Genomic DNA, 17,906 nt, shown 5'->3' with positions numbered 1-17,906 from the left:
AATCACCAGGAATCCTGTTGTCCATCTTGGGCTCATTTCTGGACATCTAGATAGTCAGAACCTAACATGCTCTGGAAACGAAAGTACTGTAATGATGGGGACTGTTACAGCTCAACCAAAATGGAGGCGGTTTTAGCAGGCGGCAAGGCCCTGGCTAACAGTATAGACATGATTTAGTGTGGTCAGAGCTTAAGGCTGCTGGAACCTAACGTGGTTCCATTGTGCTCCTTTGGGAATTCCTGCGCTTTAAAAAAAAAAAAAAAAAACGAGCGTAAAACCAGCACAGCAGTTCAAAGACCCAGGCCACACGTTCGGAACACCTTTAAGGCTTGAAAAACCTTTCCAGGCTGCCTGAATGGTGGTACACTTGGGCTTTGAGTTGCCCAGTTCTGTAACTTTTGCCTTTCTCAATGCCCCACTAGTAAAGTTCTCTATTGGCTTCAACAGTCATTCGCCATAACCCTAACCCCCGAGATAGGGCCTTTCTGTGTAGCCCCGGCTATCCTGGAACTCACTCTGTAAACCAGACTGGACTTGAACTCAGAGATCCACCTGCCTCTGCCTCCCAAGTTGCTGGGATTAAAGACATGGGCTACCATCACCTGGCTTCAACAGATATTTCTTAAACTCTTTATTTGTGCCTATTTTCTACCCTCCCTCAAGAACGAGCTGAGATCCAAGTGAAAGTCACATTTGAAAGTGACATAGACTTAGATTCAATTAATTTTTCAAAAGGAGTAGATCATTCATAAGTCCTAAGATTTTACTCTCATCAGCAATAAGTTACTTATACCCCATCTCATGACTAATCAAGACACAGGAAGGTAACGGTAACACATGAAGGAAGTCCGCACAGAAAGCAGAGAACGAGTTACACAGAGGCTGTGGAGCCTGCTCATCTCCTGGCACCCACCTGTGCTCAGACAGTTAAAGCGCAGTACCCACAGGTACTGTCTCTGTGTACACTGCCAGAGGAGCTACCATGATCCGTACCATTGTGGAAAGGGAGGCTTGGTCCTAAGAGCGCATGCGCACTAAGAGTCTGACGTGTACGCAGACCAAGAACCACTTAGAAGACAGGATATTGGGAAGACATCTGGCCAAAGAGGCTGTATTTGGGGATGGGGACAGACATTTCACTTTAATACTAATGTGATACTCTCCTAATCCAGAAAAGCCTGTTCCTGCTGAGCGCCACCGAGGGTCTAGTCACAGACAAGAGACTGTAAAGTCACCAGTGTTTCCTCCCACCCAGAAGTGAGTATCCTTCCATTTATTTATTATTGATGTATTTATTTATACTTTAAAAATATTTTCATTTTGATTTTGTATTTATGTATATATGTATGTGGTACATGTGTGTAAAGAGGATATCAGAGACCCCGGAGCTGGAGTTACATGGTTGTGAGCCATCCAATGTGGGCACTGGGAACTGAACTCAGGGCTTCTGGAAGAGCAGGAAGCAACCACCTCATCCATCCTTCTATTTATTTCTTTGTTTGTTTGTCTGTCTGTCTGTTTATTTTTTAAAGATGGGGGTCTCACTCCATAGCCCCAGCTTTCCAGGAATTCCCTGTGTATGCAGCCAGGTTGCCCTTTAATTCAAGTCCCTCCTTCCTCAGCCTCCAGAGTATAAGGATAATAGGCCATGGGCTAGTTCTTTTCATAGTAAGAGAATCCTTCCCTTTAAGAACAAGTTTCTTCTTGTTGCTATGGGAATTTGTTGTCATGTAAGCTCACACAGGGAACCAGTGTTTTATTGCTTCTTAATTAAATCTGGAAAACTATTAAGCAACTTACGAGACTGTAGACTCTCAGAGACCCATTCTTCAGGATACGGGCGTCATCTAATGTACAGTACTACAGTCAAGGCTCCTCCTTTTTCAAAGCTAAAGGGGAAAAATCTTGGTTCTTCAAAAGGCTTATTGCCCCTCCCGTCTTTAGATCTAATTATCCTTTGGTATAGATTCTCCAGACTTTTTATTATGTTCTGCCTTTCATGTAACCTGCATTTCTTCCTTTCAGACCTGTCCATCAAAAGCCTGTACCCCTGCCAAGTAAGTACAACGAGAATATGACTGCCAATCATAGGTGGAAGGTAGAGCCAGGCACGGGAGCAAACGGTGCTGACACTTCCACCATGCCAGTATCTCATTTGCTTCCTTGTCTGTAAAATGGGGCCAACAATATTTCATAGCATTGTTTTGAAAGGTAAATATTTCCTATCTTTAGTATTGGTTGAATATTTACTGATCAGTCAGCATCATTTAAAAGAAAACAATACAATATAGCTATTTTCAAAACTCAGATTAAAATACCCAAAACAGTACTTAGCATCTAGAAGATTCTCAATAAATGATAAATATTTCACATAAATCTGAAATATGTTTTAATGAACTCCACATATATCTATAAAATATACCCTAAAATGAGAACATGTTAATTAACTGTATAATTTTCTCAAGGTAAACATCACTTTAAAAGTACACTTCCTCCAACAAAGTCACACCTACTCCAACAAGGCCACACCTACTCCAACAAGGCCACACCTACTCCAACAAGGCCACACCTACTCCAACAAGGCCACATCTACTCCAACAAGGCCACACCTACTCCAACAAGGCCACACATCCTACTCCAACAAGGCCATACACCATAATACCTCTCCCTATGAGTCTATGGGGGCCATGTGCATCCAAACCATCACACTCAGTCATGGTATTTTATCACAACAAGAGAAAAGTTACTAATACAGTAGGCAGACATTTTTCCTTTTTATTAAATTGTTTATTACTTAGTCAAAAAGGAAATAAAGAGAAGAAGCATATGGGAGGAAGGGACAAGGCATGTACAGAATTTGATTGGCAGAAGGAATGGTTGGAAATAAGATGGCAGGAGGACAGGTTGGGCAAATTTAAGGAAGTATTGAATGTGATAGGATATTAGATACCTGAATGGGGACTGGGTTAACAGTGTAAGGTTGGGTATGCAGGGTCTTTTTGTGACCCTCTATGTATTTACCCTCATAAGATAGAAAGCAAAGGAAAAAGAAGAACCATTGGTAAGCCTTCATTATATACTCATTAGGTATTACTATTATATAAACTGTCATCATATACATTTATCCTACACATGGTATGTCATAAGTATTTTTTCTTTCTATGTTTATAACTATGATTTTTGTTCATTTTATTAACTATTCTCTTATATATTTGTATTTTTAGTAAATTAAAGCTTCATGTGTTTGGGTTGTAAGCACTCATAATGTCACAACTTGGAAAATGATGCAAATTTGCAGTGATGGGCTTAGCCTCAGAGCTTCATGCATATAGATAAGTGTTTACCACTGAGCTATACATGGAGTATGATGTTTTATTAATCATTCAATTAAAATACAGAATTAAATCTGGAGAGGTGGATCAGAAGTTGAGTTCAGTTCCCAGAGCGCATGAAGGCCTGTAACTCTAACCCCAGAGAGCAATGTTCTCTTCTGGCATCTGAGAGCACCTGAACTCACATACACACACACATATATTATCTGTGAGATAAGTCAGCTCACAGAATATAACTACTCACATTCTTCATTCTTTTTCAACTCAATGTAGGGGTGAAAAAGAAAGGAAAACTTTACATGTAATTCGGAACATATTCCAAATCATCAAGATTAACCATTCAAATAAACAAAGAAACTGTTATTTACCAAAAACCCCATATTCTTGCTGCATAACTTGATTTTTTTTTTAATTTTAATTACACTTTGGTTCCCTTTAAATAAAATGAAACTCATACTAAGTAGTTTTTCTGTTAATTCCAACAACACAAAGTGAAAATGTCTATAGAAATTAATTTTTTTCCCATTTCAAAAGCTTTATTTTATCTTTTGTTTGCCAACTGGAGTCATTCTTTCATTTGTTACTGATCATCTCTCCGCCATGTGCCAGCCACTGCTTGGGGCTAAGGAGAGACTAGGATGAATCAATGCCCTTGTCCTGATGAAAGGTGTGTCATTGCTGGAGAAGACAGGAGGCAGGACAATACACAAGGAGATAAATGGTCTCCTACTAGGCAACCCTAAAGGGCAAGGTGGAGTGTGTGGGGTGGGGTGGGGATAATGAGAGCCACCATCTTAGATGGCGTGGTCTGGAAATATTTTCTCTGACATGGAGTACCCAGGTACTGATGCAAAATAAAGAAAAAAATAATAAAAATAAATGGAGCAAAGACATCCCAGCACACAGTCATGATTCTAAAAGTGTCAGTCTCGGGTACTCCCCTGACTATCTGGCCCTCAGAAATCAGCCAAAACCCCATAGCAGGTTCCCTGGGGAAATCTGACCACTCTCTCAACTGTGCTGCTCCATCGGAGAGTGCTGCTTCTACCTGTCCCTGAAGCCACCTCAGTGAAACTGCCTTCTGATTCATTGTCCTCAAGGAGCACTATGACACTCGATGCGATGCTGCATGGGTAGAGTCGCTTATGTCCTGATTGCTCAGCCCTTTAAAGTTCAAGTTCCAGAAAGGCAAAACATTTTGTTGTCTCATACATATATATATAATATATATAAGCATAATATATAATATAATATATATATATACTTATATATGTATTAGATATATAAATAATTATATTTCCCAATGAGTAAATCCACATCAGGCACGAGAGAGAGGGGGAGAGAGAGAGAGAGAGAAAGAGAGAGAGAAGTGTTTTCTCCATTTCTTGTGTTTCTATTAGACTGTAAACTTGAGGGAATTTTTTGCTTTAATGCAAGGATTCTCAAACATTTTCCCTTTGAAACCACTTTTAATACTTTTAAAATTCCTTGAAGAGCCAATATTTGTTTAAATATTTCTTCCTACTAATAATAAGTATATGACAAATTAAAGCTGTCAGTGAAAGGACATGGAGGAGATATGTCAAAATATTTTATGTGTTCATGAAAATTATTCTGCTTAATAAAATAAAAATAATTAAATAATTTAATGGCAAAAATATAACACATTTAGCAAATAGGCCATTTTCAAAGTTGTAGGTTACAGCTGTGGATGTGTGGACTGACCAAGCCCTTGTTTTATGAGTTGGATAAGTCTCAAAATGGAGCATGAAGAGACTGTTTCTCATTATTAAAGCTTAAAAAAATAAAACTATTAAATAACCCATTTAAAAATTACATTGGATTCATTATACACCAACATAAATATTTTTATAAAAACTATTCCAAACTAAATATACATGTGTATGTTTGTATGTGTGTGTATCTGTGTGTGTGGTTTGTGTGTGTGTGTGTGTGTGTATGTGTGTGCATGTGTGTGTAGAGTGGCACTGGATTACATTTTACAAATTTTATTTACTCCTAAGACAGGGTCTCACTGTGTAGCCCAGGCTGGCCTTGAACTTGGGATCCTCCTGCCTCAGTTTCCTAGTAACTGATATTACAGCCTGCATTGCCAGGTCCAACTTGACAGAACGTTTACATTTTGGGGCTAACAGTCTGTTGCTATGCTTGTTGAAATAGATGAGGAAAACCTAGGCTTTTCAAAGATAAGCATTTGCCTACAACAAAGACCTCTCAAACAACTGGAAGGATCTTGCGGACTTAAAGGGATCCTGAGGCCCCGCTCTGAGCACTGAGGCCCGCTCTGAGCAGTCCTGAGGAGTTTCAGCTCTGTGTGTGGCCCTGAGAGCAAGTACTGAGGATTAACGGACTTTTCAAATCTCTTCCAGGGTTCCCGGAAGGGGGAAGCCCAGCTGCAGATGGTCCGTTCCCTAGCTTCCCTTTTAATTCTACCTTTGCAGACCAGGTAGGGCATGAGCTTGACGTCATTGGACAATTTCAGTGGCTTTCAGGAAAGGGCATGACTTCTGAGACGACAGTTTGGGGTATGGCTCAGGATGGAGTCTGGATTTTAACTGAATTGGTCCTATGGATACGGAATGTCCTGTTTTTTTTTGTTTTTTGTTTGTTTGTTTTTTCAGTGTCTCAGAGAGACCTCGCCCCATTTATTCTCGTTTCTATTCCAGATGCCCCAAATAACAGTGTTTCTTTAGAACAGCGAGGGAACGTGTTGTTTTTGCTGTTATTCCTCTCACATTTATTTAAACTTTACAATTTCCTCAGAATAGACCTGTGGAGGCTTAGGATGTTAAAGCCCATCTCAAACAGAACAGCATAAAGAGACAGAAAGGGCTCTGTGTGCCCTTGAAGGTGACAAGTGAACAAGTATCCTTATTTGTCAAGATCCAGTCAGACATTATCACTGAGTCACCAGTTGAGTTGATAAAGTGCCTGCTGCCCAAGCATGAGGATTTGAATCCCATTTCCAACCCTCCAAAAACAGAATAGAAGAAAATGAAATAAAAAGGGAGTACGATGCTGTGCGTTCATAATCCCAGCACGGGAGATCCCCAGGGTGGGCTGGCAGCCAGCCTAGCTTAGTCCTTGAGTTCCATCCCAGTGAGTGATGCTAATTCAAAAAGTAAAGTGGACAGCTCCTGAGGAGCAACATCTAATGCTGATATCTGACACACTTGCACACATGCTTGTGTGCACAGGTGCACACACTCCCATGCACATATAAACACACATACACTGAAATTATGAAGCACTCTAATAAGCGTCAAGAATAAAAACATGAGCGGGAAAGAAGGCTCAGCAGTTAAGGGCACTGACTGTTCTTCCAGAGGACCCAGGTTCAATTCCCAGCACCTACATAGCAGCTCACAACTGTCTGTCTGTTAATCCAGGATCTGACAACCACATCGATACATACATGCAGGCAAACCACCGATACCCATAAAATAAAAATAAATAAATAATTTAAAGAAGAATATTAGCACAATGAGAAAAGAGTAAATGATTCATCCGGGAGGAAAATGGTTCAGGAATCTAGTAAGGTCCATTTATGTTTTAAGACTAAATTTAGCATCTTAATGCCAAATGGGAATGAGCTAGCCACATAATCTTTGCGGTTGGCCAAAGGAAGCATGAAACTCATTTCCACATTACTGGTAAAGATGTAGATTATTGTTCCCATCTTGGTTTTGTAAGCACCGAGGTTAAAGTTTCATTTCCTTTGAGGACCACTAACTCCTGTTTCACAATGCTTCTGTCTCACAGGAGGCTGAACTGCTCGGTAAGCCCTGGTATGCTGGCGCCTGTGACCGCAAGTCTGCTGAAGAGGCCTTGCACAGATCCAACAAGGTTGGGGCACCTAAAACTCCCACATCAAGCCTGAGGTTCATCATTAATTCAACTAGTAGTTGCACGGGTTAGGTGCAGGAGCTATTTCCCTTTGGGAGCACCCGCTGTTTCGTTCTTTCATCTCTTTCCTGTTTGTCTTTTATTTCAAGCATGCAGGGGGTCCACTACTCTCAAACAATAGAGAGATCCGGGAGGCAGGGAGTTCTGGGGAAGACCTGGTGCTGCAGGAGCCTAACGTTAGAGGAGCGAGGGAGGAAGGCTATTTTGAACCAATTTACGGGACTTGGGATATGGAGTCAGAAGACACTACCAGGATATTTTTTGAGAGCTCATCATTGGGGACAGGTGGGACAGTGGAAGATAAAAGTTTCCTTTTCACTTCTTCTGTTCTCCCATTAAAAAAAACAAAAAAACAAAAAACAAACAAAAAACAAAACCAAAAAAAACCCCTCAAATCCCTGTCAAAATGTCACTAATCAGCTGGTGAGAGTTTTTTTGCTCTGCCTAGACAGAAATCGTAGGTAGATCACGAGAACGCCTTCTAAGGCTGTCTCCAACAAGTTTTTGCTTCTTTCTTGTCCAGCCCACTCTAATTAGGGAAAAAACTGATCCCTCTCCCCCTTTTGTGGGACCCAGTACAGCACACCAGGGAAGGTGGCCCTGGAGAGTCTGGGTTAGGGAGAGGGTGTGTTTTGCAGCAGCCACACCCTGTTTATATGGGCCAATCACATCCTTGCTTCCTTATGACTCACAGTCCTTGAGGCTTGCCTTTTGAACCAGCCACTGTCGACCTCCTTAGCTAGTCCCCCAGGGGAAGGGCTAGTGCTTTGGCCAAGGTGGAAATGGTTGCAGGGCTGCCCAGAGGTGGGTGAGATTTACCCTTGCTGCTGCTGCCGCCGTTTCAGCGAGCCATGGTTGACTTCGCAGCCTTTGGAGCCAGGACAGTCAGCCACAAGGTTTTAAGAGTTGTCCTCAGGCCTCTGTCACTCATGAGTGGTCATCATGGTCTGGCTCACTCTGCTGCAGTCCACTTTCAACGCCGAGGCTGTCGCCGTGGCTGCCTCCATGGCTTACTCCGGGCCACAGATTAAATTCGTTAGACCTTACTTAGTCCCCGGAAACCTTGTGAATTTTATTCCTTTGTTTCTGAGATAGGTCTTTTTGTCTTTTTCTTCAAGTTCCTTCCTAAGACTGAACACCAATTTTTGCATTTCTTCTTCCTGTCTTTTAGGTCATGTTTTGTCTATAATTTTTTAAATGTATGATTTTAAGCTATTTTAATGAAATATTTAATACACATTGAATTTTTTAATAGTTTTTATACTTTAAATTAAGTCTATCGAGGTGAGAGTTTTCTTCAGCTAAAAGCTTGAATTCCCAGCTTCTACTTTCTTACTATTTAGAGTTTTACTTAAGGAACTTGCAAACATGGGCTCCTAGCTTGAGACGCTCTAGCTTTGATCTTACTGTGTCCTTTTGCATGTTTCTAAATCCCAGGGAGCACAATACCTCAGTCGACACATTAAACGCTAGCACTGACTTCACTCAAGTTTGTCTGAGTATCCATTTTAATAAATAGTATTCATGGAAAACAATAAAACAAATTCTAATCAATAACAAAAAAAATGGAGCTAAATAATATCTGAAGAAATAAAACTAATGCTATCATTCTGCTTTTCTTAAACAGGACGGATCGTTTCTTATTCGGAAAAGCTCTGGCCATGACTCTAAGCAGCCGTACACACTAGTTGCGTTCTTTAACAAGCGAGTATATAATATTCCTGTACGGTTTATTGAAGCAACAAAGCAGTATGCTTTGGGAAAGAAGAAAAATGGTGAAGAGGTTAGTAGCCGTCATTTCCTATTTCTTTATTTTCTTGTTTTGAGACACAGTCGTAATATGTAGCCTAGGCGGGCCTAAAACTCCCTAGCCCAGGCTAGCCCTAAACTCATAATCCTCCTGAGTAGAGGATTGCAGGAAAGTACCACTGTGGCTGGCTGGTAACTTTAACTCAGCTCTATATCTGTGTATTGAGCACAGTGGCAGCAATCTCTACTAGACACCAGAGATAAAGGAAAAGAGTGCAAAAGGTATTGGTTTTAGGGTTGTATATATGTCACAAGTCGGGAGTAAGATGAAATGTCATGTTTTGAAATACTATGTAATGTATATGAGGCACACTGTGTAATAGTATATCCTATGGGAAGTCAGAAGAAAATGTAATACTCATGCTAGTATTTTTGCTTAACTTTTAATTTATGTGTGTATGGTGTGCAGGTGGGGGCAGGTGTGGAGGCCCAGTGCTTATATTTAGGAGTATTTCTTGATTGTTCTTCACCTTATTGCTTGAAGCAGAGTCCTTTGATTAAAGATGGCTACTATAGCTAGCCACTTGTCCTGAATATCCCCTGGGTCTGTTTTCTGTGTACTAGAATTACATGTAGGCCACTATGTCCACCTGGCATTCTTATGGGTGCTGGGGATCTGAACTCCCACATATTTGTTTGCATAGCAAGTGCTTTGTCCATTGAGCCATCTCTTCATCTCCTATTTCCACCTAATAAGGGAAATCTGATATAATTATTAGTCAAAGAAAACCTATAAATAAAATCAAAATGCCAAAGCCAATTGAAGCTGTAAGAATCAAGGTGATAGACTAGTGTTCCAAAATCAAGACCTAGGAACTCAGCTCTGGTGCTGACTCAGGTGACCAGGGAAGTACTTGAGAATTCAGAACTTGATCTGAAACATTAGGCTGTAATTCTTGGGTTAAGATGAGCTTATGTAATGAAACACATAGGCCTCAAATAACCAACAGAAATGTCAGTAATTAGGAGCAAAATGACAGCTCAGTATGTTTCTGTTTATCTAGCCTGTTCCCATAAAAGAATCATGGAGTGTGAGTAATGTTGGCCGCCTGCACCAACGTAAATAAAATAAAGGGTTCTTCTGGTAATAGGAGTAAGAAATAGATAGGAAGAGATTGAAAGAGATAAGAAGAGATAGGCTAGCCATACTGTACCTTACCCACGTGGGAAGATAAATATTAGACAACACAAGTTCTGGTCACTCAGTCATCTTGAATTTAATGTGTCTCCTTTGTTCCCCCAACAGGTAAAATACCTGGGGCAAAAACCCTTCCCCCAAAATAAGTCAGTGTAACAGTCTAATCAGTGACTTCCTTGTTACTCTGTGGGGGTGGAGCTTCTGAATGTTTCGCTCAACAGGCAGGCAGCTGCTGTGGGGCCAAAGTGGTAGTTGTTTACCGGCTGGGCTTTGGGGAGGGAGTCCACAGAGTAAGAATAACCCATTGTCTTTGTCAGTGTTCTATCGCTGTGAGGGGACACTAAGTATGATCAAGGCAACTCTTACAAAGAAAAGCATGTAACTGGGGCCTTGCTTAAGGAAAAGCATGTAACTGGGGCCTTGCTTAAAGTTTCAGGGATTTAGTTCATTATTACCGTGGTGGGGAACATGGCAGCAGATGCAGTAACTAAGAGCTACATTCTGATCTGCAGGCAAAGCAAGCAACACTGAGCCCAGTGTGGGCTTTTGAAACCTCAAAGCCCACCACCACCAATGACACACCTCCTCCAACAAGACCACACCTCCTTGGCCTTTTCAAATAGTGCCACTCCCTTACAACTAACCATCCAAATGCATGGGCCTAAGGGTGCCAATCTTATTCAAACCGCCACACCCAGGAATGGTCCAGAAAGGAATACTTATTCTCACCTTGAATGATGGGTTGAATTTGAATCTGGGGAATGAAAGATGGAGGAATGGGAAAAAAGAAAAAAAGGTGGAAAGGATGGTTTAAACAGAGAAAGGAGCACAAACAAGGTTCTAATGAAGAGACACTTAAGAGCAAATGTGGTGGCACTTACCTGCAAGGCCAACACTTGAGAGATGAGGATAGAAGATTGTGAGTTCAAGTCCATCCTGGGTTTTAAAGTGAGGACCTGCTTCCAGTTTTAAAGGAAGGAAGGGAGAAAGGAAGGAGGAGATGGAAGGGAGAGAAGAAGGAAGGGTGGAAGGGAGGGAGGGAGGGAGACAAAATAGGGAGGGAGAGAAGGAAGGAAGAAGGAATGGAGAGATGGAAGGGAAGGAAGGAACATTTTTAAAAGGTATTTTCAAAAAAAAAATCATAATTACTGATGCATTTGTTTTTTTCAGTACTGAGGCACTGGCTGTGTCTTATTCACTGTGCCTTCCCAGACCTGGAGTACAATGGCTTACTTTAGTGGATGCTGCATGAATGAATTCAATTGTTAATTGAATAGTTATAGTCAAGATCTTTTTTTTTTTTTCAAAAACAAAAATGTGGTTAAGGCACACAGATCAAAAAATACTATCATAAACCTTTTGGTTATGTTTAGGTTACAGCTGGACCTACAACATTATTATACAACCCACCAACAATGTATGAGCACTCAATACCACCCCCCAGCACTGATTACTTGTTATTTCTGGGTTCTTTATTACAGTAGCGCATTAATGGAACCACCATGGTACCTCATTCACATTCCTCCGATGATTAGTATTGCTCAGCATCTTTTTATATGTTGATTGGCCACTTATACATCATCTGTGCGGAAATGTTTATCCCAGTCCTTTGTACACATTCCAATCAAGTATTCCTGTTCTTGTTGTTGAGTTTGTCTCTGCCTCTCTTGGATTAAAGTCATGCGCCATCATGGCCACCTCTGAGTTTGGGACTGTAGGGACATATTTCCCTCATTCCTTGCTTTACCTTTTAACTGTTGACTCTGTTCAGACAAACAGTTTGAATTTTATGTAGCCTCATTTATGTAACTTGGCTTTGGTGCCTATGTTCTTTTGTCACATCCAGAGAATCATCGCCAAATCCAATGGCATAACGTTTTCCTTCTGTGTTTTCTTCTAGGGTTTTTATAGCTTGAGGCTTTAAATAAAATCTCAGGTGATTAGAAAAGACAACTCTTTCATGAGTTGTCTGAGAGCACTAGTCAAGAGCAGAATTGCACTGTCACTTAAAACATTGTCATCAAATGACTGTTCCAGTTCACTTCTCAGCCCTTTACTTTCCTATTGCTTCTCGCAGGATCTGCTTCTGCCCTCAGGGTATTCAGGCATCTCTGTGCAAAGGTCGAGAAGCTTCTCCGGAAGGGTGGGTTTGCAGGATCTCTGGCAGCTGGAATGCTGGAGAGAAACAGCCTTCTCTGAGACAGTTTTCAGTAAAACAGCTCTCCTTTGTTAGGGGAACAATCTATAAATCTTGGGGCAAGGGTAAGGGGTCTTCAGGGTGAGTGCACATTATTGGTTGTTGGGAATGCTTCATTTGCAGGAAGAGGAATTCCAAGGTGCTTGCTGGACCTTGTCCTTATAGGGAGAGTGGAAGTTAAACCTATAATTTGGCCACTGGGCTACATGATTACCTCAAGTTGGGCGGAGGTGGGGGTTGTACAGGCTACATCCATGCAGACCCAGAGCAAGGAGGGAACAGTCCTAACTCCTGCCTGTCTCGGGATGAGATTTTTGTAGTTTGGACACTTCTTGACCTCACTCTTGCTCCAAACTGGCTCCCCTAGTCACCCGCCTTCCTGGCCCCACCCTGTGCCAAATAAACAGAACAAGTGTGTCATTGTATTTATCACTGGCAACAGTAATAGGATTGGATGATGGAAGGACTCAAGAAAAACTTACAGGTCCCTGCTTGCTTCCCTCTGCTTGTAAAGACTCCCATTCCTGCTGAAAATCGATCTTAAAAGTCTCTTTAAAATGTTCTTTAATCATAATCGATGTTAGGAAATAACAGTGATGCTGACAGGACAGATCTAGGAGTTGCTTCATTTCCATGTCTTCTCAGGGGTTTAGCTCACCTTCAAGGGCAGGAAAATGGGGAGCTGGGAGCTGTCCTATTCACAGGTCCTGAAATTTTCTTGTGTAAACTGAGAGACTGAGAGCTTCCTTGCAGGGGGGAAAAGTGCACACTACTCAACAGGAATTCCTGAGTTCCTAAGAACCCTCTTCTCTACCCCAGAATCAGTAAGTCAGCCCTTCACTCCACTCTCTGCATAACTAGCCTCGGACTAAAACATGTACTGGATTATTATAAAGGTGTCTGGCAATGCTTAAAAGCAACTTAAAAATTCTCCTTTAAAAATTTGTAAGAAAAAGTGATGTTTTCAATACTGAACATGAAAACAGGAAAATCTAGGCTATCTAATACCAACTATACATATGTTTTCAAAGATTGTTTCTCTACTTCTATTTGTGTATAGTGTGTGTGTCTGTGTGTGTGTGTGTGTGGCCAATCAGTAACCAGTTAATTGTTTACCTTTTCAGGCAGTTGTTTTGGCTTGTGCAGTAATCTCATAGCTTTGATGTCTGTTCTATTTTATTGACCATGAGATGTTGAACTATCCGACTAATTGTTTTCTATACATATGTGAAAATCTCAGATATACCGAGTTAATATGAAGATAAATAAAGAGAACTACATGATCCCCAGTTCATCTTTTATTTAAAGCACAAATGTGCTTGATCAACTCCACTTCCTGTCTCAAATAATTCCACCTCAGCTTAAATCCTCTGTGTTTCTCAAGTTCAAAACACACTTTTTTAAAACTTGAAATTCATCGTCAGACAGCTTGTGGTAGCTCATTTCCTAGCCTTTGTTTCCCCAAATTTTCCTGACTGCATTTGGCTTGACAAGATTCTGTGCCTGCTTCTCCCCACCTAACTCCCCCTTCCCCCCCAATGTATTATGGTATTTCTCACACAGGAATTCCACTGGTAATTGCAAGGGCACCAAGGGACTACCTCAGGGGAGGGAGTAAAGGTGAGAGGATCTGAAAGCCCTACCACATGCCTCTCCTCCACAGGGCTTCTCTCATTCAGATGACCACATGCCTCTCCTCCACAGGGTTTCTATCATTCAGATGACCAGATGCTAAAACACAACTATTGCATTTGAGAAGTTGTTCGGAAGTCATCCAAACAATCAATAAAACTTTTAAATTGCTTTGCTTCCAGATAGCTATCTGTACTTAACAAGTTAAAGGACACAATCAAGTCAACAGATACCAATTCCATAAACCATGCAACTATTACAGACCAATTACTTTAAAAATGATAAATGTACTTACGGATGACTGTACCCTTTTGTATGCATAATGCATTTTGTTGCGTGGTCTGTGTTATATTCCTTTAATCTTTCATTTAAAACTTTGATAATTTAAAGACAAACTTTCTGACATCTTTAAATTAAGACTTATAGACATGGGACATTAAATATAGAAAGAGTAATATGTATGGTGAGAATATGGCAAGAAACTTCATTATTACTTTGGCACTGAATTGCCTCTAAGCTTACAAGCAGCCAAGTATAGATAGAAATGAGAGCTCATAAAGTTTCCCTTTCTTGTTTCAAAAAGAAAACACAAATATAAATGTATCCAGGAAATAAGTTTTTTAGTACTAAATCCTGAGTAACATATTATGTCATTGTGTTTCAGTTTGCTTCCATCACCATTATAAAAATACCTATCATAACCAACTTATAACGATGAAAAGTTTATTTTTGCTCAGTTTTGAAGGTCTTAGTCAACAGTAGACGGGCCCTCTTGTTTTTGACGCCATGGTGAGTCAATACATCACGGCAGAGTGAAGTCACTCGTGAGGAGGAAGGACCAGGGTCTCATGACCCCACAAGGGCACATCCAGAATGAATTAAAGACTTCCTACGAGGCTTGCTTCTTAAAGGTTCCACTAAATTAACAGTGGTGGCACTGTGGGAGCCTCCCCTTTAATACATGGGCTTTTGGGAGATTGTCAAGATTTGGGCAACACTGAAAATAATTTGTGTTTTTTGAGGGATATAAAGAAGTCTATCACGTGGCAGTTTCATGTTTGACAATAAGGAGCAAATTTTAAATAATTTATGTTTTTTTTTTTTTTTGGGTTTTTTTGTTTTGTTTTGTTTTTTGTTTTTTGTTTTTGGATCTTCAAGACAGGCTTTCAAGATAGGTGGCTGTTCTGGAAGTTACTCTGTAGACCACACTGGCCTGAACTCAGGGATCATCCTGTTTCTCTCTCGCAAGCACTGGGGTTAAAGTCATGCACTACCATACCCGGCTCAGAAGCAAATATTTTTAAAACATTTAGTAAAACATTTAAACAAATATTACATCATAATCAGTAACTCGTTGAAGTAGGTATTATAATTGAAGCTATCCATGTGACTTTGGCTTACTGAGTATAGGAAAGTCCAGAGCCAACTACCCTGGAGGGTCCAGGCTTTGTTAAAATAGACAGACACTTCTGAGCAGAGTGTCAGTTGAGCCCCAATAACATGAACAACTTGAGAAAGTCGGGGGAGACTAGGGGTGAAGAGAGGGCATGGAGAGAAATAAGCAGAAATTGACCCGCCATGTTTTCCTTCTCTAGTACTTTGGAAGTGTTGTCGAAATCATCAAGAATCACCAGCACAACCCCCTGGTTCTTATTGACAGTCAGAATAACACAAAAGACTCCACGAGACTGAAATATGCCGTGAAGGTTTCATAACAGAGGAGACATCAACACCACTGTTCCAGACATTTCCTCTGTTTCTTCTTTTGAGAAAACTTCATATTCTGGCTATGAATCATCAGCAGTTAGAGAGAAAAGATGAATGGAGCCACCAAGACTTCATGAATGAATGAATTCATGAATGAATGAACCCACTCCTTTCTAAGATGTTCACATGAGCTTTTCTATCACCTCACCTGACCAAGTCACAGCTGGGGAGGTTTGGTTATTATGCTACTAATATTGTCCAAATAAATGTATTTAAAAGAAACATGAATGCATTTTCAGTGATATAAGGAAACAGTACTGTATTTTTAAACTAAGAAAATTATACTTTTGCATACAACAAAGCTGCTGGGAATTTAGGCCCTCACGGCAATCACTGAACCTGAATGGAGTGACCTGTCTACTGCTGATGCAGCAATCACTGTACCTGAATGGAGTGACCTGTCTACTGCTGATGCAGCAATCACTGAACCTGAATGCAGTGACGCTGTCTACTGCTGATGCTTGACAGTTCTGTCTTAGTTAAAGCTTTTTGTTTGTTTGTTTTTCTTTTTGAGAGGAAAAAAAGAGATAAAACAGGGTCTCACTGTGTAGCTCGGGCTGTCCTGGAACTTACTATGTAGACCTGGCTGGCCTCAAACTCACAGAGATTCATCTGTCTCTGAGTCTCAAGTACTGGGATTAGAGGCATGCACCACCATGCCCAGCTTTAGTTAAGCTTACAATGTGTAGATTAAAGTGTTAAAGGTAATGAATGAGTGGCAGATAAAGCAGCAGTTCAGGGTGGGGATGGAGCAAATCTTTCTAATGGCTTCCGTCCACAGGAGAAGTATACAGGAATGAACTTTATAGTTCTTCTGCCAGACTGTGTTGTTAGCTTATAATCATTCTCTCTTTGAGCTGAGTGTCTATTAGACAGAGGCCTAACTTGGTATGAGTTTGGAAATGAGATGGTAAACCAGATGCTAGAAAACTACTCTGGAAAACACAAGCACGCAAACGTGTCTTGATGAGTACAAAGGATTCCATTAGTTTCTTTTCTGTCGCTGCAATAAAACATCATATCCAAGGCAATTTACAGAGAAAAGAGTTTTATTTGGCTTATAGTTCTGAAGAAACAAGAGTCCACCATGGCAGCGGGCAGCACGCATGGCAGCTGAGGCAGGGTGCCAAGAGCTCACGCCTCAACCTCACACTGAAGCAGACGGAAAGTAAGTGAGGTTTTTCCCTCTCTCAAAGTCACTCCCTCCCTGAACCCACATTTCATACCAAAAACCTCCCAAACAGATCTCCAAATGAGGACCAAGTGTCTGGATGCCCAAGACTATGGAAGACATATCTCATTTAAACAGAGTACAATCATGAACAGCTCTGCACAAGGTCTTAGGTCAGGCCAGAAATGTAGTCTAGATGGTGTTAAAATGAAACGCATCTAATTAGGTCTAATAATCAAAAGAGAACACACTTGATCACTGAATAAGATGGTAGCCTCAATGTATTTTTAAAAAGCCAGAGAGCGATGCCCAAGACTATGGGTCAGACCAACTCAGACTCTCTTGTAAACAGAATGACATGTTTCTAAGCATCAGTTTCATGACAACTAAACTATGGGTTGAATAATGTCCAAACTCTTCACAGATAGAGTCAGGTTAAGATGGAGTCAATAAGTTGTTGCTAGTCATGAGACCTGTTCCTTAGGAAGAAAAAGAGTGTGAGTAGAGACACAGCCACACCCAGAAGGAAGGCTGTGAGGAGGAGTCAGGAGAGAACACCTTGTGAAGACAGGAGACTGGAACCATGCACCCACGAATCAAAGACTGCCAAGGACAGCTGTCAAGCTAACAAAAGCCAGGCAAGGGGAAGGACAGATTTCCCTCCAGGGCTCAGAGGAGACACAGCCCTGTTTATATCTTGATTTCAGATTCCAGCATCTAGAACTGGGGGCGAGGGGCTGAGGGGGGGAGGTTGTCAATAAGTCTCCTTCTTTATTAGGTCATTAGGATTGTGGTGGCTTGTTATAACAGTCCTATGAAATGAATACATTTCATGGACACTTTTATTTTTTTTTTATTTTTTTTATTTTTTAGATTTATTTATTTATTATATGTAAGTACACTGTAGCTGTCTTCAGACACACCAGAAGAGGG

General features: G+C 40.8%; 1 protein-coding gene across 1 annotated transcript in view; it reads left to right on the top strand.

Annotated features, from left to right (window-relative positions):
* The window catches only part of Blnk (B cell linker), a 69,821-nt gene extending 53,797 nt beyond the window's left edge, over nucleotides 1-16,024 (top strand). Inside the window, exons 12-17 of the mRNA XM_031390297.1 lie at nucleotides 1,173-1,257; nucleotides 2,026-2,057; nucleotides 5,723-5,799; nucleotides 7,116-7,199; nucleotides 8,887-9,042; nucleotides 15,631-16,024. Coding sequence (XP_031246157.1) covers nucleotides 1,173-1,257; nucleotides 2,026-2,057; nucleotides 5,723-5,799; nucleotides 7,116-7,199; nucleotides 8,887-9,042; nucleotides 15,631-15,750 — 554 coding nt within the window. The 3' untranslated portion in view covers nucleotides 15,751-16,024. The remainder of the gene's footprint in view (nucleotides 1-1,172; nucleotides 1,258-2,025; nucleotides 2,058-5,722; nucleotides 5,800-7,115; nucleotides 7,200-8,886; nucleotides 9,043-15,630) is intronic.
* The last annotated feature ends 1,882 nt before the right edge of the window (nucleotides 16,025-17,906 follow it).

This window comes from Mastomys coucha, unplaced genomic scaffold (assembly GCF_008632895.1).
Source record: "Mastomys coucha isolate ucsf_1 unplaced genomic scaffold, UCSF_Mcou_1 pScaffold21, whole genome shotgun sequence".
In the NCBI taxonomy this organism is placed as follows: domain Eukaryota; kingdom Metazoa; phylum Chordata; class Mammalia; order Rodentia; family Muridae; genus Mastomys; species Mastomys coucha.
The sequence above is the reverse complement of the archived record's forward strand: the minus strand, read 5'-3'. Positions and strand labels throughout refer to the sequence as shown.